Raw genomic sequence first — 23832 nt, forward strand, 5'->3', positions numbered from 1 at the left:
ATAGAAACCAGATGTGTGTTGGTTCTGCACTCTGGTTATGAATTCCTGCTCATTCTGCACTATAATAATAAGCCCTTTTCCCCAAGCCAGATGTTTGGCATTGAAGCAACTGGAATTTGTATCAAGGCTTCCATACCATAGTAATGTATGCTTCTCTTACATGAATCCAAAGTTAAGCGCAAATGAGAATCCGTCCAGTCCCTCCGACCTAATAGCAGCTGTATCTTTAATGGTTAAAAATAGGACACCATAAAAATCTGAGTTATATGCACTTTACATTTTTATTTTTTACTTTTAATGTCTCCATAGTTAATAAATGCTTTGGAGTGTTTTTACAATCTGTACCTAATATCTTTCATGATGGGACTGTGTGCATAATACATGTACAGGTAAATTGTTGGGGCAGACTTTCAGTGGTAGATTTGTTCAGCTAATGATTTCAGGATAACTAGTTTAACGAGCTACTGGGGGAGAAAAATAATTGCCACAGAAGGTCAGAATCACATTGAGCTGAAGAAAATAGAAACATATTTATTTTTACCCAAGAAGCCAATAAGGGAACATTTAACTTTAAGTTGATACATTGTGTAAAGCGGAAGTGTGGGGGACTCCCTTACCACATCAATTGCCTTTGGGCGAAATGTCTTAATTCGGACAACTTCACACATCTCTTATTTAAACCGATGCACAGTCTGCAGTACATTATGTATGAATGTATGTATATCGTTATTTAAATAGCGCCATCCATGTACATAGCGTGTTGCAGCAGTAACACACGTGACATACCGTATTTGCCTAATTATACAGCGACCCTGAATATAAGATGGCCCCCTCGATTCCAGCCTCTGCTAACGGTAAAGAAAGGAAAGAAAGGTAATATGCTGGCTGCTGTGTTGCTGCCTTACACCGGATTGAAAGGAGCTTCAATCCTGTGTAAACTATTAAATCTGTGCATATGTGAACGATCGCGCATGCGCAGACAGCTGCTGTGGTAATAGCTTATACGTGACCAAAAGGAGCGCATGCACACGTGCTCCTTTCAGTCCTGTGTAAGATATTAACAGAGTAGCCATGTACGCATGCGTGATCGTTCCTTTCGGTCTTGTCTAAACTATTAACACAGCAGCTTTTTGCGCATGCGCAACCACTCGCACATGCACAGACGACTGCTGTGTAGCTGCCTTACATGGGAGCAGCAAAATGTGTGGAGCCCGATTATAAGACGAGTATGGACTTTTCAATTTAACCTGATTGAAGAAAAAAAACCTCGATGTGATGTAAAGGCAGCCATTTAATGAACCCTGGGATGCAGGATTTTGCTGATCGATCACAGGAGAACTAATCGATCGTTAGCTTGGGTAATTCGTTTTTAATAATGGTAATCAAAGGCTGCATATATTAAAGCAAAAAATGGCCCTTATTTTTCACTTTGGAAGTGCTCACCTGTTCATACGAGGCCTAAGCTCAAAGAGCTGCAGATACTGTGCATCCTGGACTGTTTGTTCTTGTGCTTCTCAGAATGAGACATTGTGTGCCTATATTTCCAAGGGGAGTAATCCCTCAGGAGCCGACTGCACATTGCAGGAGAGGCAGATCTCAAACTATTACTGGCAGAAATGGGGTGTTACATGGCTGATGTGACGACCACGCGCTTTGACTCTATTTGCAGCTCCAACATCTCATTGTACCTGACTGGTCATGTTTGATGTGTGATGTCACTGTGTTTATTTTAGAGAGAGGAAAAAAAGGACTCCTTTGCCGTGCAGCTCTGCCCACATATTAAAGTTTACACTTGCTAAGCTTTCAGCAATTAGCTCATTAGCCGAGCTGTTTAAACCTGTCTCGTATTGTCTGAGTTCTAATTAACAAGCAGTGACCTCATTCTGCACACATCGTTTGGTAAGCGGGCGTTTTCTGTGCCGTCCGGTGGGTTAGTGCATGGCAATACATTGGAGCAAACGTGCTGTATAAATCGGATGGGCAAAAATATTAAACACTTAGGAGCCAGGCAGACTTTTTAGGAGCCGGCATTTTGTTAAATGGGTTGTTCCCGGCTCCGCTCCCTAACCCGTTGGCACAGTGTGTATCTATGACACGTTGCACTGACAGACACACACTCCTCCTCCCCCTGCCACACTGCATTGAGAGCAGGGGTGGGCAGAGTCCTAGAGCGCTCCGACTTGCTCCCGCCTCCATCCCTCGCGTGCCTCTGCCACCCACTCTCCCCTCGCACGCCACACTAAACAGCGCAGCGGTGATGGACCTGTTAGTCATCACTGCGGCCAGTCACAGCATGCCCACAAAGCAGCATCGGGCATGAATGCATGCTGGGAGCGCTGTTGCCAGTCGTGGCGGAGGAGCACTTATTTCTGCTAGTTTTTGTATTTTTTGGCCGCGTGTTTTTTTACATAGGCGTGAAGCCAGGGATCCCCTGAAAGCTGAACAGCATTAATTTCAGCCCTGACAATCCCCTGGTTCCCAAGATACTGATTGTATCCACTACAAGGTCTAGGACATTTGCTTGCGGATGTTTTGCCACAATCAAGTTGCTACCAGCGTTTATCCGCCACGCATCTTGCCTATGGCCGTTTCACCGCCAAGGTAAGCTCCTAACTTTACCCCTTACCCTAAAAACCCCTTATACTAATGCTACCCCTACCCTAAAAACCTTAACCAGTTACCCTAAAAACCTAACCCCTTACCCTAAAACCCCTATCCTTAGCCTCCTACCCAAAAACCCCTTAAATGAACTTACCTTATTGGCAAAACGGCTGGCGAATGACTGTCCAGCGGCGGAGCCGCTACCTCAAATAGCCCCTCGGCCGCCAAATGCCAGCGCCGACTAAATGTCCGATTCTGTCCACTATAGGGGAAACAAAATGGCGTTTAAATCACAACGGCCTCCTTATGGCCAATGGGACGAAGGCCATTTAAATACCAGCCAACACCTTCCATAGTAAGTATCTCAGGAACCAGCGGGCCCCCAGAGCTGAAATGAGCATGGTTCAGCTTCAAAGAGACCCCCTGCTTTCCACCTATGTCAAACGGGGGGTGACCAGGTAGCCTGCTCCTTTAAACGGCATCAGTTTGTACCAGGTGGTCCAGTGGACTTGCAACGCATCCGACACCACCTCTTTTTTTTTTTTTAAATGTTTTATAGAGTGATTCATTACTTTTTATTAGTTTTCCCACAAACTGTTTTCTGAGAGTGAAAAAAGTGCCTGCTGTACTCCATGCGATTATAGGATCAGATAGCTACACTGTCAAGCCTAAAAGATTAAAAAAAAGAAAGCAGAAAAAACACTGAGTATCTCGTGTGCGTGTGGATGTTCCCGGTTTTCTTGGATGAACATACGGCGGAGCAGCTGACGGCAAATAACACGTCAGCAGGCCATGCTTCAGTCTGAAACTGATTAAAGAGGGCAGTCCTTCCTAGGACCAAAGCGAACGAACTTCGGCGGTTTAACCCTTTGAGTGCCCCATAATGTAGTTACTATGTCACCCTCAAATTCCCCCACAAATGCCCTCCTCACACACGCTGATATACACACACACACCACCCCCTCCTACCTAGTGGAGGAAGCTCTCTGACAGCTCCCGCCCCCGCCGCTGATAGGCTCATCAGCACACCACGTGACGCGTCACCGCTCGGGATCACAATTTTCTTGCATCCCCTGGCGGCTGACGCGTCACAGCGCGTTGTGAGCCGTGCAGCGAGGGGGGACTGGGACCGGCTAGGAAAGGATACCCCTGCTGGTGAGGAACGCGGCCGCACACGCCGCCGGACGCAGCGGGACCAAAGCCTAAGGAATCGGCAGAGAACTCGTCCTCATCCGTCTCCTGGAAAATGGCAGCTGTGGTCACGTGACTGCCCCGGGCACTCATAGGGTTAATGTGCAGTTAACGTGATTAATACCCTTTTTATATAATCGGGCCACTATAAATATTTAATAAGAATTTTTCACACTCTCTTTTTTTTTTTACGCCTCGATAGCAAACAAATGCTTTTGGAGTGATTTAACAAATCTTTACCTAATCATTTACAATACGACTGTAATCTATATACAGGTGACGGGAGGGGGGACACACACCTGCTTTTGCTGTTCTCATGAAGTGTATTATGCTACAATCATCAGCAATAGAGATACAGGAATGCAACAAAAAAATACCAGATAACATTACAATTACTGAACATGGACCAGTTGATTTATTTTAACAAGGGAAGCAATTTTACTCTAGCAGGGAGAAGGGTGGAATTTTTCCTGGGAAGCCGTTGAAAAAGGGGAAAAAACGTCTGTTTTCTAGAAGAGTGCCCCTCAATAGGCGCCCATTGTTAGGCTAAATTGTTGGCCAATGATATGCTTGTTTTTATGCCCTTTTGGTTGTGATCATTGCATGACCGGATTAGCTGCAGATCACAGACACTTTGATTTGGCGCTCGCTCAAAATGCAGACAGAAAAGGTTCATTGTCTCGGAGCTCGGGATATTTTTTCTTTCTTCTAAATCCTATTTTCTCCGATCATTACATAAAATCTGTCATGTGGATGAACCGCTGGTTGGGGACCAGATAGAAAAAGACAAGAGGGAGCAGTATCCGTGCGAAGAAAGTGCGAATGGAACGTGGTTTTGACGCATTGCTCTATTTTCTGCTTGCGTTTACTACCAATGTAAGCACGTTTTGCTACCAACGTAAGCGCGTTTCCTACGCGTGACACAATGTATTAGCCAGAGAAGTTAACCACTTGTCAGATTTCGATGCAAATACCAGATTTAAAAAAGTGCTGTGCAGATAGTTTGATACAATCTACACATCATGTAACACCTCTTATTGATACTTATTGATACTCACCAAGTTGTGCACTGTCGCATGCGGCGCAAAATTTGGAGCAAAAAGCCTTGAGATACGAATTACACCATTTTTTGCCAGTTTTGCTTTGGCTCATCACCTCCAAAACACACAATGCAGTAAACCAGGAGTGGCCAACTCCAGTCCTCAAGGGCCACCAACCTGCAGGGATATCCTGAAAACCTGACCTGTCGAGGGCCCTTGAGGGCTGGAATTGGCCCCTGCTGCAGTAATGCAAGAGACAGGGAAAATGGGTTAATGGTTTAAAATGTTTAGGCCCATATTTGCTAAGCAGTATTCTGCCATAAGACACCTGGATAACACCTTACAGCCCGTTGTACCTTACACCTTACAGATGGATAACACCTTACAGCCCGTTGTACCTTACAGCTGGATAACACCTTACAGCTGGATAACACCTTACAGCCCGTAGACTTGAATAGGCTGCAGACCCTCCAACATTTGGCCCCTAAAAATAGGTACACTTTATTTGCTATGTCAGTGTGAGATAGAGGCGCTTCCAGGCAAATTACCCTGCGAAAAGACGGACCGTAACATACAATTTACTATGTGCAAAGCTCACATCAATAACATGTGTATTTATGGGGGTTTTTACGCGTAGTATATACACACAAAATAGAAGTGGTGTTAATTCCCCCCCCCCCCCTTACCCGCTGATCATTAGCAAATAAGTCCTCAGTCTCCCATCTGCTTTAAACAGCTGAAGCTTCAGCCACTGGCGGAAAGAGGTACAGCTGGAATGAATAGGTACAGGACATTAACAATAGGTGCAGTTGGAGGGTATGAGGCTGTAATGTGTCATTCAGCGCCATGCCTGTGCTGTCAGAGGGCCCGGCAACGCAGAGCTAGGGGCGAGGAAACGGTTAACCGCGCATTACCAGTGAAGACTTTCAACTATTTGAATTGGGAAAAAGACATACTGGAACGGATAAGCCTCAGCAGTGATGTTTTCCTGTAACAGTTTTACAGCTTTATCTGTAAGAATGAACTCATGTCTGGCATCAGTATTTCCACACGCAAGTCAATCCATGCGCGGCTAGCATGACATGCTACTTAACCCTTTCACTGTGGAAGCAGGTCGCACGCTCGGCAGAAGAAGCTTCTTCCAGCTGGTAAAAGTGCAGTTATACCTCCTCCTCTCAGCAGGAAAGGGTTAAATATTGACTTGCCAGTGACATCCTGATCACAGTCCCTGATTATCTTATAAGAAGGCACTTATTTAAGGGTTAACACTACTTTTGTACCGAGCCTTCTATAAGTACGCACAAGTGGTGTGATGGTATTGGGGTGTACAGTACAGAGGATCAGCACTGTTTTATTTACACACCCAGAGTACCACTACTTTTTAGTAGCCTAGGAATACCTTGTGATTGCATAAAATATTCCTTACATCTTGCTAAAATAAGTCCAAAGAACTTGGCCCCAATGTTTAATAAATATAGTTCTTTTTAAAATCAAGTTCAGTTCCTCTGCTTTTTATTATTTTTTTCAGTGCCCTAAAGATGTGTTTCATCATTAAAATGCTTGTTTACTAGGGGCTGATAAGGCCTCCTCCACTTCAATTTTTATCAGCCGCGGGTCCGGGTGCCGCCATCATGTGATTTCAACCAAAGCAGTGACATGTCTGCCAATGACAGGGGTCCGATGATATTGGGGTGTGGCCGGGCTTCTCGCACCTTAAAGGTAAAGCCACTTTGACCACTTCCTGTGACCACTAAAAAAATGTCACAAAGGAAGCGGAAAAGGCTACTTACACCTTTTAGAAAATGATCCGTGCAAAATGCAGAAAAGGTGTTTACTAGTGACAATATTATATCTGCATATTACAGCCCTTTCTACCCCTTACTTTTGCACTCTCTCTAACACATTGATTTTAAACTTTTTTTATTTAAAGAACCCTATAATTATATTGTGAAATTCTGCGTGAACCCAACACTCTCTAATAACGTGTCTGAGATCAGTGGTTTCTAACCTTTTTTTAGTTAAGGAACCCTATGTAAAATTCTAAGGAACCCCAACCCTCTCTAATAGCGCGTCAGAGATCAGATGCATTGTAATGAACCCCAATCCTCTCTAATAGCGCGTCTGTGATCAGATGCATTGTAAGGCACCCCAACCCTCTCTAATAGCGCATCTGAGATCAGATACATTGTAAGGAACCCCAACCCTCTAATAGCGCGTCTGAGATCAGATACATTGTAAGTACTTCTGTATTTGGTACAATTTCAAATGACCTGAAAATTGCAGGGAACCCCTTGGGATGCCCGAGGAATCCTGGCTGAAAAACAGTGATCTAACAGAAAGACAGAACTTGCACTCACCAATCTTGTTTTCAATGTTTCTTCACAGGAACTGCACCCTCACCGCAAGGCACTACTGTACATTTTGAGAACCATCTACTGTACAAGGCTGGATCGGCATTCAGCAAATCACTAAAAAGAAACTCACTTCCTCTTCATTGCCTGTTTTTTAGCTGTATGTTTTCTTTTTATAGCCATTCTTGCAATTTACAAAATAGAAGTAAATCATTTGGACACATAACTGCTATTAACTGTGACAGGGCCCCCTGTCCCTTCCTCAGCCTGAGGCCAGGGGCCCTGGAACGTCGCAGTTGACGGCAAGGAGATGTCTAAATGGTTTAATTCTGTTGGGTAAATTGGAAGAATGGTTATACAAACACCAAAAAACAGACAACGAAGATGGAAGTGAGTTTATTTTTATTGACTTGCTGAATGGCGATCCAATGTAGATTGCATTTTCTCTCTTCACAATTATGACTTAATTTCATACACTTTCATGAGCTTGTTCTAACTTTTTCCCTCTCAATCTCCATTTCTGTCTCTCACTCTGTATCTCCGTTACTCTCTCACATACTTTCCCTATCTTAAATACTCTTTCTCTTGTCCTCTTCTCATTCTCCCTTTCCCGGATGCTGTAGACCAACTGTTACCAATCTTATTGTGTGCCGTACCCCAATAACAAACACACAGTACTATTTACAGATATTTCAAAGTGCCTGCACCTCTGCCTACTTCTCCCTTTAGTTATATGGGTAATTACTGCAGGTAAAAATACTTATTTGAGTATTGTGCTTGTTCCTCTCTGCCTCTGAGGTACAAGTCCATTGCTACAATGACATCAGCCTCATTAAAACATAAGTTCTATAAGACAATGGAGTCTATTTGACAAAATATTTCATCTGCAGAAAACCACACCAGATTTATCAAGGAAAGGACCCCCGCCATTCCCTGACTATTGTTAATGTGTTTTTGTGTGTGGAGGGAATTGCTGCTCCCAGCTGTTATCTCTCACTTGTCTGTTCTCTGTTTTGCTGTGAGAATTACCCATGATGATACTCATAAACCTGACTCGCAGTGTCCTATTAAATGTCCTGGCAGAATGTCATTTGTGCAAGTTCTCAGGTTTCATGGTCAACAGGCTGAGGGAAGAACCCATCAAGTTAATATTTCTCCATTGGGTTTGATATCACTCTGTGTTTTTTTTTTTTTTTTCTTCTCTCATTTATTGATCTAAAGGGGGGAGACAGGATTGGTTCCAGTGTCGCACCCTGGATGTGGGATCTGATAAGAGAACGTCTTGTTTGCACAGCAATGTGCAAGTGAGATATTACTGTGGGAGAGAGGTTCCTTTCCCAGCCTTTGTGTGGGTAATGCAGCGAGTACTGATAGGGCTCCAGTGAATCAGATCTCTGTTTCTACAGTGCTGTCTGACTGTGCTGGTGGAACAAAGCCTCTTTCAGACCCGGTGCATGGGCTGCTTTTACAGGCAGGCAGGAACTAGGATTTCTATTATTATTATTTATATTATGGGTCTCGCTTGCAATCTGTCTATAATACTGCAGTTAGAATCATTTAACTTACTCCCAGATCAGTCCCTGCTCATCTAAGGGTAATCCCTCCCAGGGCCAAAGTGAACTCATTCCAGTAACATGGTTAAGGGCTCTCATCTGGGTAATTTATACTTTTGTACCCAAATCTGACACTTATAAGTATTGTTACATTATTTTCTAAAGTCAGACTTGGGAGGGGTTTGATTCCCTGTGACTGCTCCCTTTTGTGTGATTCCCCACATTCCCTTAGCTTTATCGGTTATCTGATAAGGACAGGGTGGGTAAGGGTAAAGAAAACATGTTATTGACAACCACTTCCCCATTCAGAGCCCCCTAAGAAATTCACCTGTCTGATTATGTGGGATTGCACCTTTTATTTCTCTCCTCAAGACTTCTCATCATGTTCCATACCACCTACGAAGTTCTCCTCCTCCACTTCATGGCTGTACACTTGTCCGCCCGTCCCTAAATCTTTGGTTTCTCGCTATATACATGCTCGTCTCCTGCTCTCTGCTCATGATGTTGTCTTTCTCTTTGAGTCAGATGCATTCAAGCATATCCGCTAATTATTATTTGTCTGATTGACTAACGATGCCACTATAAGAAATCAGCCGTTTCTATCTCAGGGCCACACCCACAAAGTTCTGGTAAATCCGGGCTCATAATGTGACGTAACCTCCCCTGTCGAACGGTTCACCGCACACTGCCATGCGCGCACGCACGGCACCATTATAGAAAGGCTGATTAACCACAGCCAACTAAAACAGCCGTGCGCGCGAACGGCGTAGCGCGCGCAATATAGAACAGCCCTTAGTGTTACTTTGATCCAGGCCCTGAATTAGGGCTTTAGCTGAAGGTGAGAAACAGAGGAGAAGGAAATAACGCTATGTTATTTAATGGAGTTAGATTAACGTCACTTTAAGTGACTTCACAGAGCTTTGTGGATCTTGGGCCCGAGGCCTCACCTGATTTTGCTGGGAAAATGCTAGCTCCGTTCCTTTGCTGCCTTCTCAGCATACTGAATAGGGACGTAAGTGAATCCGTAGGTTGAACCCTGTGGTTAAAATTAGAGGACTACACATATTTGAAAGTGAATTTAATGTAATACAGGATATGATGTAATATTTTCTCGTAAATGCCTGTAAAGCCTATTAATGTTAATCCATGCAGATGGAACCGAGTCTTTTTCACATGGTAAAAAAAAGTCAATGATTTACAGTATATGGAGAGGTGAGCGCTGGGCCTGTCACGAAGCAAATCTAAACCACTCAACAAGATTGTTGCTTCGCGATGCGCTTGCCCTTCTAGCAGCAAAGGGGTTAAACACCCGAACAACTGGGTTTTCCTGTGTAGGAAACTGTGTTTGCAGTTCTCAAACACCAGGAGACCCCTGGTGTGGCTTCCAAGAATGTATCTGTTAAGTAATGGGTAATGTCCTTAGTACTGCGTAGACAAAAAGCTTTAAAAAAAAGGGATCAAAAATGAATGTTGCCGCCACGATTGTCTGTCAGTGATGGTCCTGTAGTATGGTGACCCTTGTTTATTCCTTTCTAGAATCTGCTTAGAGACAAGATGAGTGAGCCCTTTGATTGTGGGAGCTGCAAGGAGTCCCTGTATGGACGGAAGTACATCCAGATGGAAGAGGGTCCTTACTGCATCCCGTGCTATGACAGCCTGTTTGCCAACACGTGTGATGAGTGTAAAGAGCTGATTGGCCATGATGCTCGGGTATGTACCAGTCCTTGTTGTCTCCCTTCAACCGGTTACCTCTCACTGACTTCCTGTGAATCTCGCTCCTTTGGAATCTGCCTTACTGATTTTTAGCATCAGTGTCTTCTAGACTCACTTTTCCATGAAAATTCCTTATTTTTTCTTGTTTTAACACCTATATCCCCCAAATCTCCCATATTTAGGTTTTTGGAGGTTGACGTCTCTGTTGTGCGGCACCTTTGGCGTCACTTCCATCATTTTGTTTTTTTCCCGGCAGGAGCTGTATTACGAGGACCGTCACTACCACGAGCACTGTTTCCGATGCTTCCGCTGTGACCACTCGCTGGCCGACGAGCCCTTCACATGCCAGGACGAGGAGCTCCTGTGCAATGACTGTTACTGCAGCGAGTTCTCCTCCAAGTGTGTCAGCTGTGACAAAACCGTCATGCCAGGTAGCCTGAAACCACACCCCGGGGTCGGCAGTTGCTTCACTGGTCTTAGTCACGCAGCAACATGTCTTGAATTAAGAAGCCTTTAGAACCCCGAGCTGTCATAACACAGAAGAGGCATCCAAAGCATTTAGTTACCATGGAAATGTTAAAAGGATAGATTGCTGCAGTGATTCGAATTTTTAGAAAATGCACCATGTCCGCCATTTTTAATAGCTGCCCCCACCCCCCTCAGTGATAAAAATGTGTTTCCCTTTTTAATTCTCCCCACCGCCAAATATTTGAGCATTTTACCATGAGATCGGGAGGGGAAAAAACCTAATGTAAAGCCGTTTGTCTCAAGAAATGGCGTTGTTAGGCAGGGGGAAGGGTAACGTTAATGTTTTGTAAAAGGAAACCTAGCACATTAAACCCCTTATCTGCCCCCTGGCAATGAAGGGGTTGCTGGTCCAAGGAGTGTATGATGAATGAGTGAAGGCTCACATTGATCTAACACAAATCCTTCACCGTCCAAGTGAAATAACCAAGTCAAAAATCAATGCACAGAAATCCTTAGCAGGGATAATAATAGCTGTGAGCCAAATAACCTGGCATAGCAAAGAGATACAGGGAAACCGTTTATGGGACTATCCTGTAAACAGCCAACGTGATCTGTATCCCTAATAAGAACAGACGGAGTGATCTGTATCCCCAATAAGAACAGGCGGCGTGATCTGTATCCCCAATAAGAACAGGCGGCGTGATCTGTATCCCCAATAAGAACAGGCGGCCTACCCTGTTCCTTTCCCAGCACCGACTGCCTGTCAGCTTGCAGCGCGCAAAAAGTATCTTTCTCCCCACAGGAGATCTTCGCAGCCCTATTGGTCATCTGACTCTCTGCCCCTAAGCATTATGGGGCATGTAGTCCCCGTGGAGCCTATCCCTATCAGAGGCCGCGTGCACCTAGTGGACTGCGCATGCGCAAACCTCCGCGACGCGCGAGCACCACCAACATGGCGGTGCCCTGCAGAGGGAGCCGCCGGCGAACCCATCGCCACCCACAACATCCCCCCACAGCAGCGGAGGTGACGGAAGGGGAAACAGGGAACCGGGGGGACAGAGGGAGACATGGCTACATCTATAACATCATATAGAAGGGGGCAAATTTCCCATAGGGCTGAGAAGGCTATAGTGTAGAGTGGCAATTTTTTGGGGAGGCAATTTATTTGTGTGTCTCACCTTTTCTGTAGCAGGCCCTCTCCTATAGCATTGCATAAACATGTGTGGGTCTGTCTGTGTATTGCTATCTAAGTAGGGTGACCAGATTTTGAAAATGAAAAACCGGGACACATTTTTTTTTTTTACATAACAGTTTATTTATTGTAGTACACTTATACTTTACTACCATTAGTCCTTGTTACGTGCGTGTGTGTGCGTGCGTCGGATGACCTCACTAATTGAACAAAAAAAAAACCCAGATGTGAATGATTCTGTACCCATTAACCAGTGTCAGGACGCCCCCTCTTCACAATTTCTAAAGCAGCAATCCCGCCTGGGATCTTACCTGATCCGCAGACCCTCAAGGTACTATACTGGAGGGGAGGTGTTCCCTACCTGTCTTCCGATGTCTCCCGCGCGAAACTTGAGTCAGATCTGGAAGAAAACAGGATAGGTTACTTCGGTGTAGGTATACGGCAATTAAGATAAGACATAGAGGGTGAGGGAGAGGGAGACGGGGAGGGTGAGGGAGACGGGGAGGGTGAGGGAGAGGGGGAGGGAGACGGAGACGGGGAGGGTGAGGGAGACGGGGAGGGTGAGGGAGACAGGGAGGGTGAGGGAGGCGGGGAGGGTGAGGGAGGCGGGGAGGGTGAGGGAGACGGGGAGGGTGAGGGAGACGGGGAGAGGGAGAAACACCCACTGACACACACACACACCCACTGACACACACACACCCACTGACACACACACACACCCACTGACACACACACACCCACTGACACACACACACTGACACACACACACACTGACACACACACACACACACCCACTGACACACACACACACCCACTGACACACACACCCACACCCACTGACACACACACACACACCCACTGACACCCACACACCCACTGACACACACACACACTGACACACACACACACACACACCCACTGACACACACACACCCACTGACACACACACCCACTGACACACACACACACACACACACCCACTGACACACACACACACACACCCACTGACACACACACACACACACCCACTGACACACACACACACCCATTGACACACACACACCCACTGACACACACACACCCACTGACACACCCACACCCACTGACACACACACACACACACACACACCCACTGACACACACACACCCACACACCCACTGACACACACACACCCACTGACACACACACACACACCCACTGACACACACACACACCCACTGACACACACACAAACACTGATACACACACACACACACTGACACACACACACACACACACACACACACACACACACACACTGACACACACACAGATACACACACTGACACACACAAACACACCCACTGATACACACACACACTGACACACACAAACACACACAGATACACATACTGATACACACAAACACACACAGATACACATACTGATACACACACACACACACACACACACTGATACACACACACACACTGATACACACACACACACACTGATACACACACTGATACACACAGCCACACACACCCACTAATACACACACACCAACTGATACACACACACACACACGCTGATACACACACACACACACACACACACAGATACACACTGATACACACACCTACACACACACACACACACACACTGATACACACCTATACACACACACACCTATACACGCTGATACAAACACACACACATGCTGATACAAACACACACACAGATACACACACAAACACACACAGATACACACACACACACTGATACACACACAGCCACACACACCCACTAATACCCACACACACACCAACTGATACACACACACACACACGCTGATACACACTGACACACACACACACAGATACACACACACCTATACACACACCTACACACACACACACACACACACACACACACACCTATACACGCTGATACAAACACACACATATGCTGATACAAACACACACACACACACACACACAGAGATACACACACACACACACACACCGCCTCCCCCTGCACCGCCCCCCAGCGACGGAAGTCACTGCTAGCCGAGCCCGCGGACGGGACGGGGGGAGAACCCGCCCGCCAGACCTGGCTCCGCTCTCTCCCACCTATCGGGGATAAGGCCGCGCGCCTGGACAGAAGCAGGGAGTTCCCCAACAGCAACCGCGCACTGTCCCCATGCACACGCGAGGGAGGGAAAGTTCGCACGCCTCCAGCCATCCACGCTCCCACCAACCCTGCTCCCCCTGCGCCTACCTCTCTAGCTCGGGCAGCAGCCACAGGGAACGGAGGCAGAGGGGAGAAAAGCGCCAAACAGCCAACAGCTGTCCCCGCTCCCACCTCCCTGTCCGCACGGGCCGCGGGGATCGTGTGAGGAAGCGGAGAAAGCCCCGCCCCCGGCATCCTACAGCCAATCACCTGCAGCCCGGCATATTAGAAGCCCAACCCCCTGAAATTCAAAAAAATACTCACCGGCTGGGCTGCCGCATCCTCGCCGTCGCCGCGCACCGCCACCGCATCTACAGTACAACACAAACGGGACCAGGGAGAAAATCCGGGACATTTCCGGTACACACAGAAAACCGGTACAGCTCTCGAAAAACCGGGACTGTACCGGCAAAAGGGGGACGGGTGGTCACCCTATATCTAAGTGTATATGCATGTGTGGGTCTGTGTGTAGCTATTTAATAATATATGAGCATGTGTGCGTCTGTGTGTATCTATATAACACTATATAAGCGTGTGTGTGTATGTGTGTGCTTGCGTGTCTATATAAAGGTATATAAGCATGTGTGGGTCTGTGTATCTGTATAACACTATATCAGCATATGTGTCTGTGTGTATCTATATAACAGTATATAAGCATATGTGTGTGTGTGTGTATCTGTATAACAGTACATAAGCATGTGTGTGCTGTCTAACAGTATATCAGCAGATGTGTCTGTGTGTATCTATATAACAGTATATATGCATGGTTGGATCTGTGTGTATCTATATAACAGTATATATGCATGGTTGGATCTGTGTGTATCTTTGATAATTGTGAGTGTGCATGTGCAGATTCATGGTGTATCCAGGGTTGCTACCTTCTACCGAAGGCCAACCCAGAGGGGAAAAAAATAATCCCTTACTTGGTGTGGCGTGGTGCGGCGGCGGCGCCTCCCGGCATCCTGCTGCAATTCCCCCTCCAACTGCAGTGAACATGGCTGCGCAGCGTCAAATGACGCCCCGTTGCCATGGTAACATGCTACGTGACGTCATGATGTTACGTAGCGTCATGACATCACGTAGCGTCTGGTCAAATTACGCCGCGCAGCCATGTCCACTGCAGTTGGAGGGGGAATTGCAGGAGAATAACAGAGAATGCCAGAGACGCCACCACACCTCGCCGCCACCCGGGGATTGACGACGACAACCCGTAGCCCGGAGGCAAGCGCCCGAAACCCGGAGTCTCCGGGTCAAACCCGGAGAGGTGGCAACCCTGGCTGTATCACTGCCAGTGTGTTTGTGACTAGATCTGGGTTATCTGTGCACAGATTCACTACATACACACACAGGGGGCTATGCACTACAGGCGATCGTACAATAAATAAATACATTTTAATTATAGTGTACATGAGCAGGGGGTCTCCCGAGCTGAACCGCATTGGTTTTAGGTCTGAGGACTCCCTACTTCAGGAAATACAGGCCCCGTTATGGGGTGCCGGTATCCCCTGCAGAATTTCAATGTCCCGGTCACGTGACGCGGACGCTTGAAAGTGCAGGGGATACCGGCACCCCATAATGGGGCCTGTATCTCCTGAAGTAAGGGGTCCTCAGACCTGAAACCAATGCGGTCAGCTCCGGAGACCCCCTGCACATCTACACTATAATTAAAATGTATATTTAAAAAAGAATTAACAAATATCAATACACGACCCCCCTCCCGCCCTCCTCCTCCTTTTTTAATGTCAGTTTCTTATGTGGATGTAATTGTTTGTATTTTTCCTGCTTAATGTACTAAAATGTTTGCGATTGGTGTTCGTTTGTAGTTAATGTTGTATTATGTTGGCTAATGCGTTTTATGGTTCTTTCAGAGATTGTTTGAATGTATTTATTTGTCTTTTAATGTTTACATTCATTAATGTTGTTGTAATTAATTGGTTTGATTGGTTAGTGTTACTATTCATTTTGAGTTGGTTTAGGAATTAATTGGTTTCATTGGTTAATGGTTTCATTAATTCATTGTTGATGTTGTTACTGCTTGTATTCATTGGATTAGCTGGCTGCTGTTTTTATTGACTTTATTTAGGTATGCTAATGCAGTGTTTAATAATGGGCAAATAATCTATTATCCATATCTGGATAATAGTTATTTTGCACATTATTGTACTGTATGTGTTAGGGGGGTGTATTTAGTTAGAAATATTGTTTAGTATTTTTGTTGGCACAACATTGGTACCGCAGGCCCGCAGGGACAGCCGGGGACACCCGCGCGACCCCCGGCCTCCCTCGGGGACCCCTGTGGGGTCAGCCGGGGACACCCGCCGGCCTGTTGTATTGGTTTTGCGCCTGCAAAAAGGTAAACAAAGAATTTTTTCTAAGTCCTGCTTTTTTTATCACCTGCCTTTAGCTGGTGAGCTTTATTCAGCGCAACTTTAACGTACGATCAGTTTGCGTTGCTTAGTGAATCCCGCAGAAGGGCAGGATTCAGCGCAAACAGCTGATCGTACGATCAAAGTTGGACTTTGAAAAAATGTCAAGAAAAAGCCCGTTTTAGAGCGCTAAGTGCCTGTTTGCGCGGCTTAGTGCATAGCGCTCGGCGGAACTTCACGTTCTAAAAGCACTTTGCGCTCTTAAAACGACATATCACTGCTTAGTGCATAGCCCCCATAGATACAATGCGATTAACGAGCATCAGATGCTGGCATTATGGATCAAAAGGGCAGAGGGCACTATTAACCTCTTTGCTGCCAGAAGGGCCAGCAACGCATTGCTCTGCATGTTATTATATTGCTGTGTGGTAATATATTACTCTGCATGTTATTATATTGCTCTGCATGTTATCATAATGCTCTGTGTGGTAATATATTGCTCTGCATGTTAATATATTGCACTGCATCTTAATATATTGCACTGCATGTTATCATAATGCTCTGTTTGGTAATATATTGCTCTGCATCTTAATATATTGCACTGCATGTTAATATATTGCTCTGCATCTTAATATATTGCACTTCATCTTAATATATTGCACTGCATGTTATTATATTGCTTTGTTTGGTAATATATTGCTCTGTATCTTAATATATTGCTCTGCATGTTATTATATTGTACTGCATGTTATTATATTGCTCTGCATGTTAATATATTGCTCGGCAGCTTAATATATATTGCTCTGCATGCTATTATATTGCTCTGGGGGATAATATATCGCTCTGCATGTTATTATATTGCTCTGCGTGGTAATATATTGCTCTGCATATTAATATATTGCTCTGCATTTATTATATTGCTCTGCGTGTTAATATATCGCTCTGCATGTTATATTGCTCTGAGTGGTAATATATTGCTCTGCAATGTATTGCTTGCCCCTGTGGTAGCTAAGTGATTACAAATTGTGCTTACAAAATATTTGCTTACCCTGTCTGACTCCCCTGACGCTCAAAATACCTCTTCACTGAAATATTACTAGGGGCATGGAACAGCTTCCCAGCAGAGATGGTGAAAACAAAAACAATAAATAAATTTAAAAACAGATTTGGATAGAGGCGATTAAATGGTGGTGTAGGCATGAAATCTTTCTCCAGCACAGGTGGCATTGTACAGAAACATAAGGTGCAAAGAACAGAGAGGGTCACAGGGATTGTAATATGTCCTCATGTGTTATGTGCCTGTTAATGATGCAGCATTTACATCAGGGGTCAAAGACTGAGCTTCTGATTGAGCAATGTGTGCTGAAGCAGGGATATCCTAAAAACCTGACTAGTTGGTGGCCCTTGAGGACTGGAGTTGCCCCCGCTGAGTTACATTGTGACATAGCTATGTAATACTCGGAATCTGCCCTGACTTTCTGCTTTGCATCAATTGCAAAGTGATCGCCCCTTCTTGTGGGCTCTGTTGATTTATAATGGTCTTCTCTCTCTGTCTTGGCTCTGAGGCTGATCTGAATTAGTGAGAAGTCTTCGGGGACATAAGAAATAGGATTAAAGGCTTCTCCTAGTTCTAAATATTTTAAATATCTTAAACCCATTTGGACTTTTCCTAGAAACGATTTTTTTTTATTTCCCTAAAACGTGGTATTGGAAAGTTCACATCAGTCCAAGTAAAAAAATAAAAGAAACGATCCTATTAATGTTTAGATGTGGAATCTGTTAACCCCTCTGCTACAAGAGGAATAGAGATGGGTGAAAAGCACTGCTTGCAGGTGGTTCTAGTCCTGTTGGGTCTGACACCAGTACCATATTCATGTCATTAGCTTGGTGCCGTAGACCAGGGAAGATTTGGTTTTACCAATCGGCAGAATTCCGGGGAACGGATTTGGACATGTCCGCCCATCTCTACAGAGGAACCACACAACACATTGATTACATACACAGATGTGCATCGATATAATGGTGTGTGCGGGGGTTTTAATGTATGGGTGTGGGGGTCATTGCACTGAAGTCTGCGAAGTATTAACCCTGGGGGGGGGGGTGGGTCCCCATTCAGAATCATGGACCCCCACATCGTTAATCCTTTCTGTTTTTGGCGTCGCAATCGGCACGGGACCATGCGCGATTGCGGAATGGAAAACATTAAGTCTCGCTGCATCTGTAACGCGCACCGTACCCAATATCACATCTGTAATGCGCACCGTACCCAATATCACATCTGTAACGCGCACCGTACCCAATATCACATCTGTAACGCGCACCGTACCCAATATCACATCTGTAACGCGCACCGTACCCAATATCACATCTGTAATGCGCACCGTACCCAATATCACATCTGTAACGCGCACCGTACCCAATATCACATCTGTAACGCGCACCGTACCCAATATCACATCTGTAACGCGCACCGTACCCAATATCACATCTGTAACGCGCACCGTACCCAATATCACATCTGTAATGCGCACCGTACCCAATATCACATCTGTAACGCGCACCGTACCCAATATCACATCTGTAACGCGCACCGTACCCAATATCACATCTGTAACGCGCACCGTACCCAATATCACATCTGTAACGCGCACCGTACCCAATATCACATCTGTAATGCGCACCGTACCCAATATCACATCTGTAACGCGCACCGTACCCAATATCACATCTGTAACGCGCACCGTACCCAATATCACATCTGTAACGCGCACCGTACCCAATATCACATCTGTAACGCGCACCGTACCCAATATCACATCTGTAATGCGCACCGTACCCAATATCACATCTGTAACGCGCACCGTACCCAATATCACATCTGTAACGCGCACCGTACCCAATATCACATCTGTAATGCGCACCGTACCCAATATCACATCTGTAACGCGCACCGTACCCAATATCACATCTGTAACGCGCACCGTACCCAATATCACATCTGTAACGCGCACCGTACCCAATATCACATCTGTAATGCGCACCGTACCCAATATCACATCTGTAATGCGCACCGTACCCAATATCACATCTGTAACGCGCACCGTACCCAATATCACATCTGTAACGCGCACCGTACCCAATATCACATCTGTAATGCGCACCGTACCCAATATCACATCTGTAACGCGCACCGTACCCAATATCACATCTGTAACGCGCACCGTACCCAATATCACATCTGTAACGCGCACCGTACCCAATATCACATCTGTAACGCGCACCGTACCCAATATCACATCTGTAATGCGCACCGTACCCAATATCACATCTGTAACGCGCACCGTACCCAATATCACATCTGTAACGCGCACCGTACCCAATATCACATCTGTAACGCGCACCGTACCCAATATCACATCTGTAATGCGCACCGTACCCAATATCACATCTGTAACGCGCACCGTACCCAATATCACATCTGTAACGCGCACCGTACCCAATATCACATCTGTAACGCGCGCCGTACCCAATATCACATCTGTAATGCGCGCCGTACCCAATATCACATCTGTAATGCGCACCGTACCCAATATCACATCTGTAATGCGCACCGTACCCAATATCACATCTGTAACGCGCACCGTACCCAATATCACATCTGTAACGCGCACCGTACCCAATATCACATCTGTAACGCGCACCGTACCCAATATCACATCTGTAACGCGCACCGTACCCAATATCACATCTGTAATGCGCACCGTACCCAATATCACATCTGTAATGCGCACCGTACCCAATATCACATCTGTAACGCGCGCCGTACCCAATATCACATCTGTAACGCGCGCCGTACCCAATATCACATCTGTAACGCGCTCCGTACCCAATATCACATCTGTAATGCGCGCCGTACCCAATATCACATCTGTAACGCGCGCCGTACCCAATATCACATCTGTAATGCGCGCCGTACCCAATATCACATCTGTAACGCGCACCGTACCCAATATCACATCTGTAACGCGCACCGTACCCAATATCACATCTGTAACGCGCGCCGTACCCAATATCACATCTGTAACGCGCACCGTACCCAATATCACATCTGTAATGCGCACCGTACCCAATATCACATCTGTAATGCGCACCGTACCCAATATCACATCTGTAATGCGCACCGTACCCAATATCACATCTGTAATGCGCACCGTACCCAATATCACATCTGTAACGCGCACCGTACCCAATATCACATCTGTAACGCGCACCGTACCCAATATCACATCTGTAACGCGCACCGTACCCAATATCACATCTGTAACGCGCACCGTACCCAATATCACATCTGTAATGCGCACCGTACCCAATATCACATCTGTAACGCGCACCGTACCCAATATCACATCTGTAACGCGCACCGTACCCAATATCACATCTGTAACGCGCACCGTACCCAATATCACATCTGTAACGCGCACCGTACCCAATATCACATCTGTAACGCGCACCGTACCCAATATCACATCTGTAACGCGCGCCGTACCCAATATCACATCTGTAACGCGCACCGTACCCAATATCACATCTGTAACGCGCACCGTACCCAATATCACATCTGTAACGCGCACCGTACCCAATATCACATCTGTAATGCGCACCGTACCCAATATCACATCTGTAATGCGCACCGTACCCAATATCACATCTGTAATGCGCACCGTACCCAATATCACATCTGTAACGCGCACCGTACCCAATATCACATCTGTGAACTCTTGTTCCCTAGCGGCTCGTACCGAACTAAGGAGTGAATGTAAAATCAGCATCACATGTGGAGGGAGTTATGAAGCTGTCTGTAGAAGATCGCTTTATTGCATTCAATGTTATGAGTCCCGACAATTACATCATTATTTCTCCAAATTCGTAACATTTTGGAGGATTCACAATGAAGTGTGTGTTCAGGACACAAGGGGTATATTATTTTGGGTGGGTGTGTTATCAGTGCTTGTCTCTTTGGAATTGTTACCCCCCTCTCCTCTAACCCTGCCCTCTGTGTGCCACATTTCTATCCTTGAATCCCTCAAGTCAAGGTCATCCTGGGCATTTCCTTAGGACTCAGAAAAAAAGGTAGTTCTAGCTCAGGGGTAGGCAACTTCAGTCCTCAAGGAACAGGCCTGGTTTTCCGGATATCTCTGCTTCAGCACAGGTGGCTAAAACAGTCCCTGCTTCAGCACAGGTGGCTCAATCAGAGGCTCAGTCGACTGAACCTCTAATTGTGCCACCTGTGCTGAAGCAGTGATATCTTTAAAACCTGTCCTGTTGGTGGCTCTTGAGGACTGGGTTTGTCCACCCCTGAGGTAGCTCATTCATCTTTAGGAATAGCTAGAAACAAAAAGGGAAAAGTTTTAGGATCAAGGCAGTATCCTCATAACACCGATGTAACTGTGAATATATTTAGACGGATACACTACTTTAAACGTGCAGTCCTACGTAGCAGGTCCGGGGGGAAAAACACCTACACGTGTAAATCAGCTTCCTTAGAAAGATTCAGTAACCCTTAAAGTAGCTGGTTTACCTATTTGTAAAAAGGGATCTTTCTCTGTTGATCGTGTCTCTACAACACGACTCAGGCTCTCTATTACCTATTTGTATCCTGTAAAAAAAAATATATGAATATGTTCTGCTTACCTCTTCTGCCCGCTGCATGTAAGCATATCAACTACTTCTGTTAATCCGTTTACTAATGATGGCCACACAATGGCCAAAACAAAAACAATAAAGCAGCTGTAAACAAACAGTCTTATCATCTAATAAACATGCCACTGTCGCTGATAAACGTTCAATGTAGGCAGGACTAGTACCCCTTTCAAAATGATGCCCACCAGCATTAACCCTATTAAACATGACGCGCACGCTTTCCCGGCAGGATCCCGCAAATTAGAATACAATGGGCAGACCTGGCATGAGCACTGCTTCATCTGCAACAGCTGCAAGCAACCCATTGGATCGCTCTCCTTCGTCCCAGAGGACCAAGCTCACTACTGCATCCCGTGCTACGAGAGCAAGCTGGCCCCCCGCTGCACGCGCTGCAAAAAGGTAACCATGAGACAGCTGCTAAACCTGCAGCGGCCTCCCACGTGTCAGTATGTTTCCCAGGTCTCCCGGAGATGATGGAAGGAGGGATCTTTTTTCTGCTGGGTCCAGTTCCTGGAACGTACCGGCGGGGAAGAGACAGGCAGCAGCTGGGAAGAGACAGGCAGCAGTGGTAACTGGACACCATGCAATTGGACGCAGAAGTTGGACCTGACCTCTGGCCGGGCCCAACTTGCAGCACCGGCCAGGCCCCCCGCAGCCACTGGGCCCATATCATTGCCAGTATTCCCGGTAGAATAAAGTAATAGGATTGGCTAGTAGTGGGATAGTTTTATGATAAATATGACTTTACATAGCTAATAGTGTAGTAGCCGTGATAAGTACAGTATATGAGGACTGTGCATATAAGTAGCTGTGTGTATGTAGCTTTGATTAGTAGAGCGACGCTGTGGTAATCTGACTAGGATGTGTAGTGTTAAATTGCACCATTACAATATCTGTCTCCCTAACACACCTGTTACTTGCCTCTTTGTCTCCGGGATGTAGTCGCTGACCAAGGGAGGAGTGACTTACCGTGATGAACCCTGGCACAAGGAGTGCTTTGTCTGCACCGGATGTAAAACCCAGCTGGCTGGGCAGCAGTTCACCTCCCAGGATGAAAACCCGTACTGCATCAAATGCTTTGGGAACCTGTATGCCAAAAAATGTGCAGGCTGCACTAAACCTATCACAGGTACCGGTCCCAAGACTGCATGAGACCTGCACCTCTAGGATAGATCAGGGCTGGGCAACTCCAGTCCCCAGAGGCCACCAACAGGTCAGGTTTTCAGGATATCCCTGCTACAGCACAGGTGGCCCAATCAGTGCCGCCGTCAAAGACTGAAATTGTGCTGAAGCAGGGATATACTTAAAACCTGACCTGTTGGTGGCCCTTGGGGACTGGAGTTGTCCCCTCCTGCGCTAGATACATGATTGTATTCTTTATTCCCACTTACATGTTAACTTGTACATATAAGGGTATTGGAGGCCTTTTCCATCCCTTTGTGCTG

The 23832-nt window shown here is 46.1% G+C and overlaps 1 protein-coding gene across 2 annotated transcripts in view; it reads left to right on the top strand.

Moving 5' to 3' along the window:
• Positions 1–23832, top strand: part of FHL3 (four and a half LIM domains 3) — a 68006-nt gene that overhangs the window by 39198 nt on the left and 4976 nt on the right. For both annotated transcript variants that reach the window (XM_075604753.1, XM_075604754.1), the window contains 4 exons: positions 10273–10446; positions 10706–10880; positions 22617–22786; positions 23330–23516. In XM_075604753.1, coding sequence (XP_075460868.1) covers positions 10273–10446; positions 10706–10880; positions 22617–22786; positions 23330–23516 — 706 coding nt within the window. The remainder of the gene's footprint in view (positions 1–10272; positions 10447–10705; positions 10881–22616; positions 22787–23329; positions 23517–23832) is intronic.

This window comes from Ascaphus truei, chromosome 6, assembly GCF_040206685.1.
Source record: "Ascaphus truei isolate aAscTru1 chromosome 6, aAscTru1.hap1, whole genome shotgun sequence".
Lineage (NCBI taxonomy): Eukaryota > Metazoa > Chordata > Amphibia > Anura > Ascaphidae > Ascaphus > Ascaphus truei.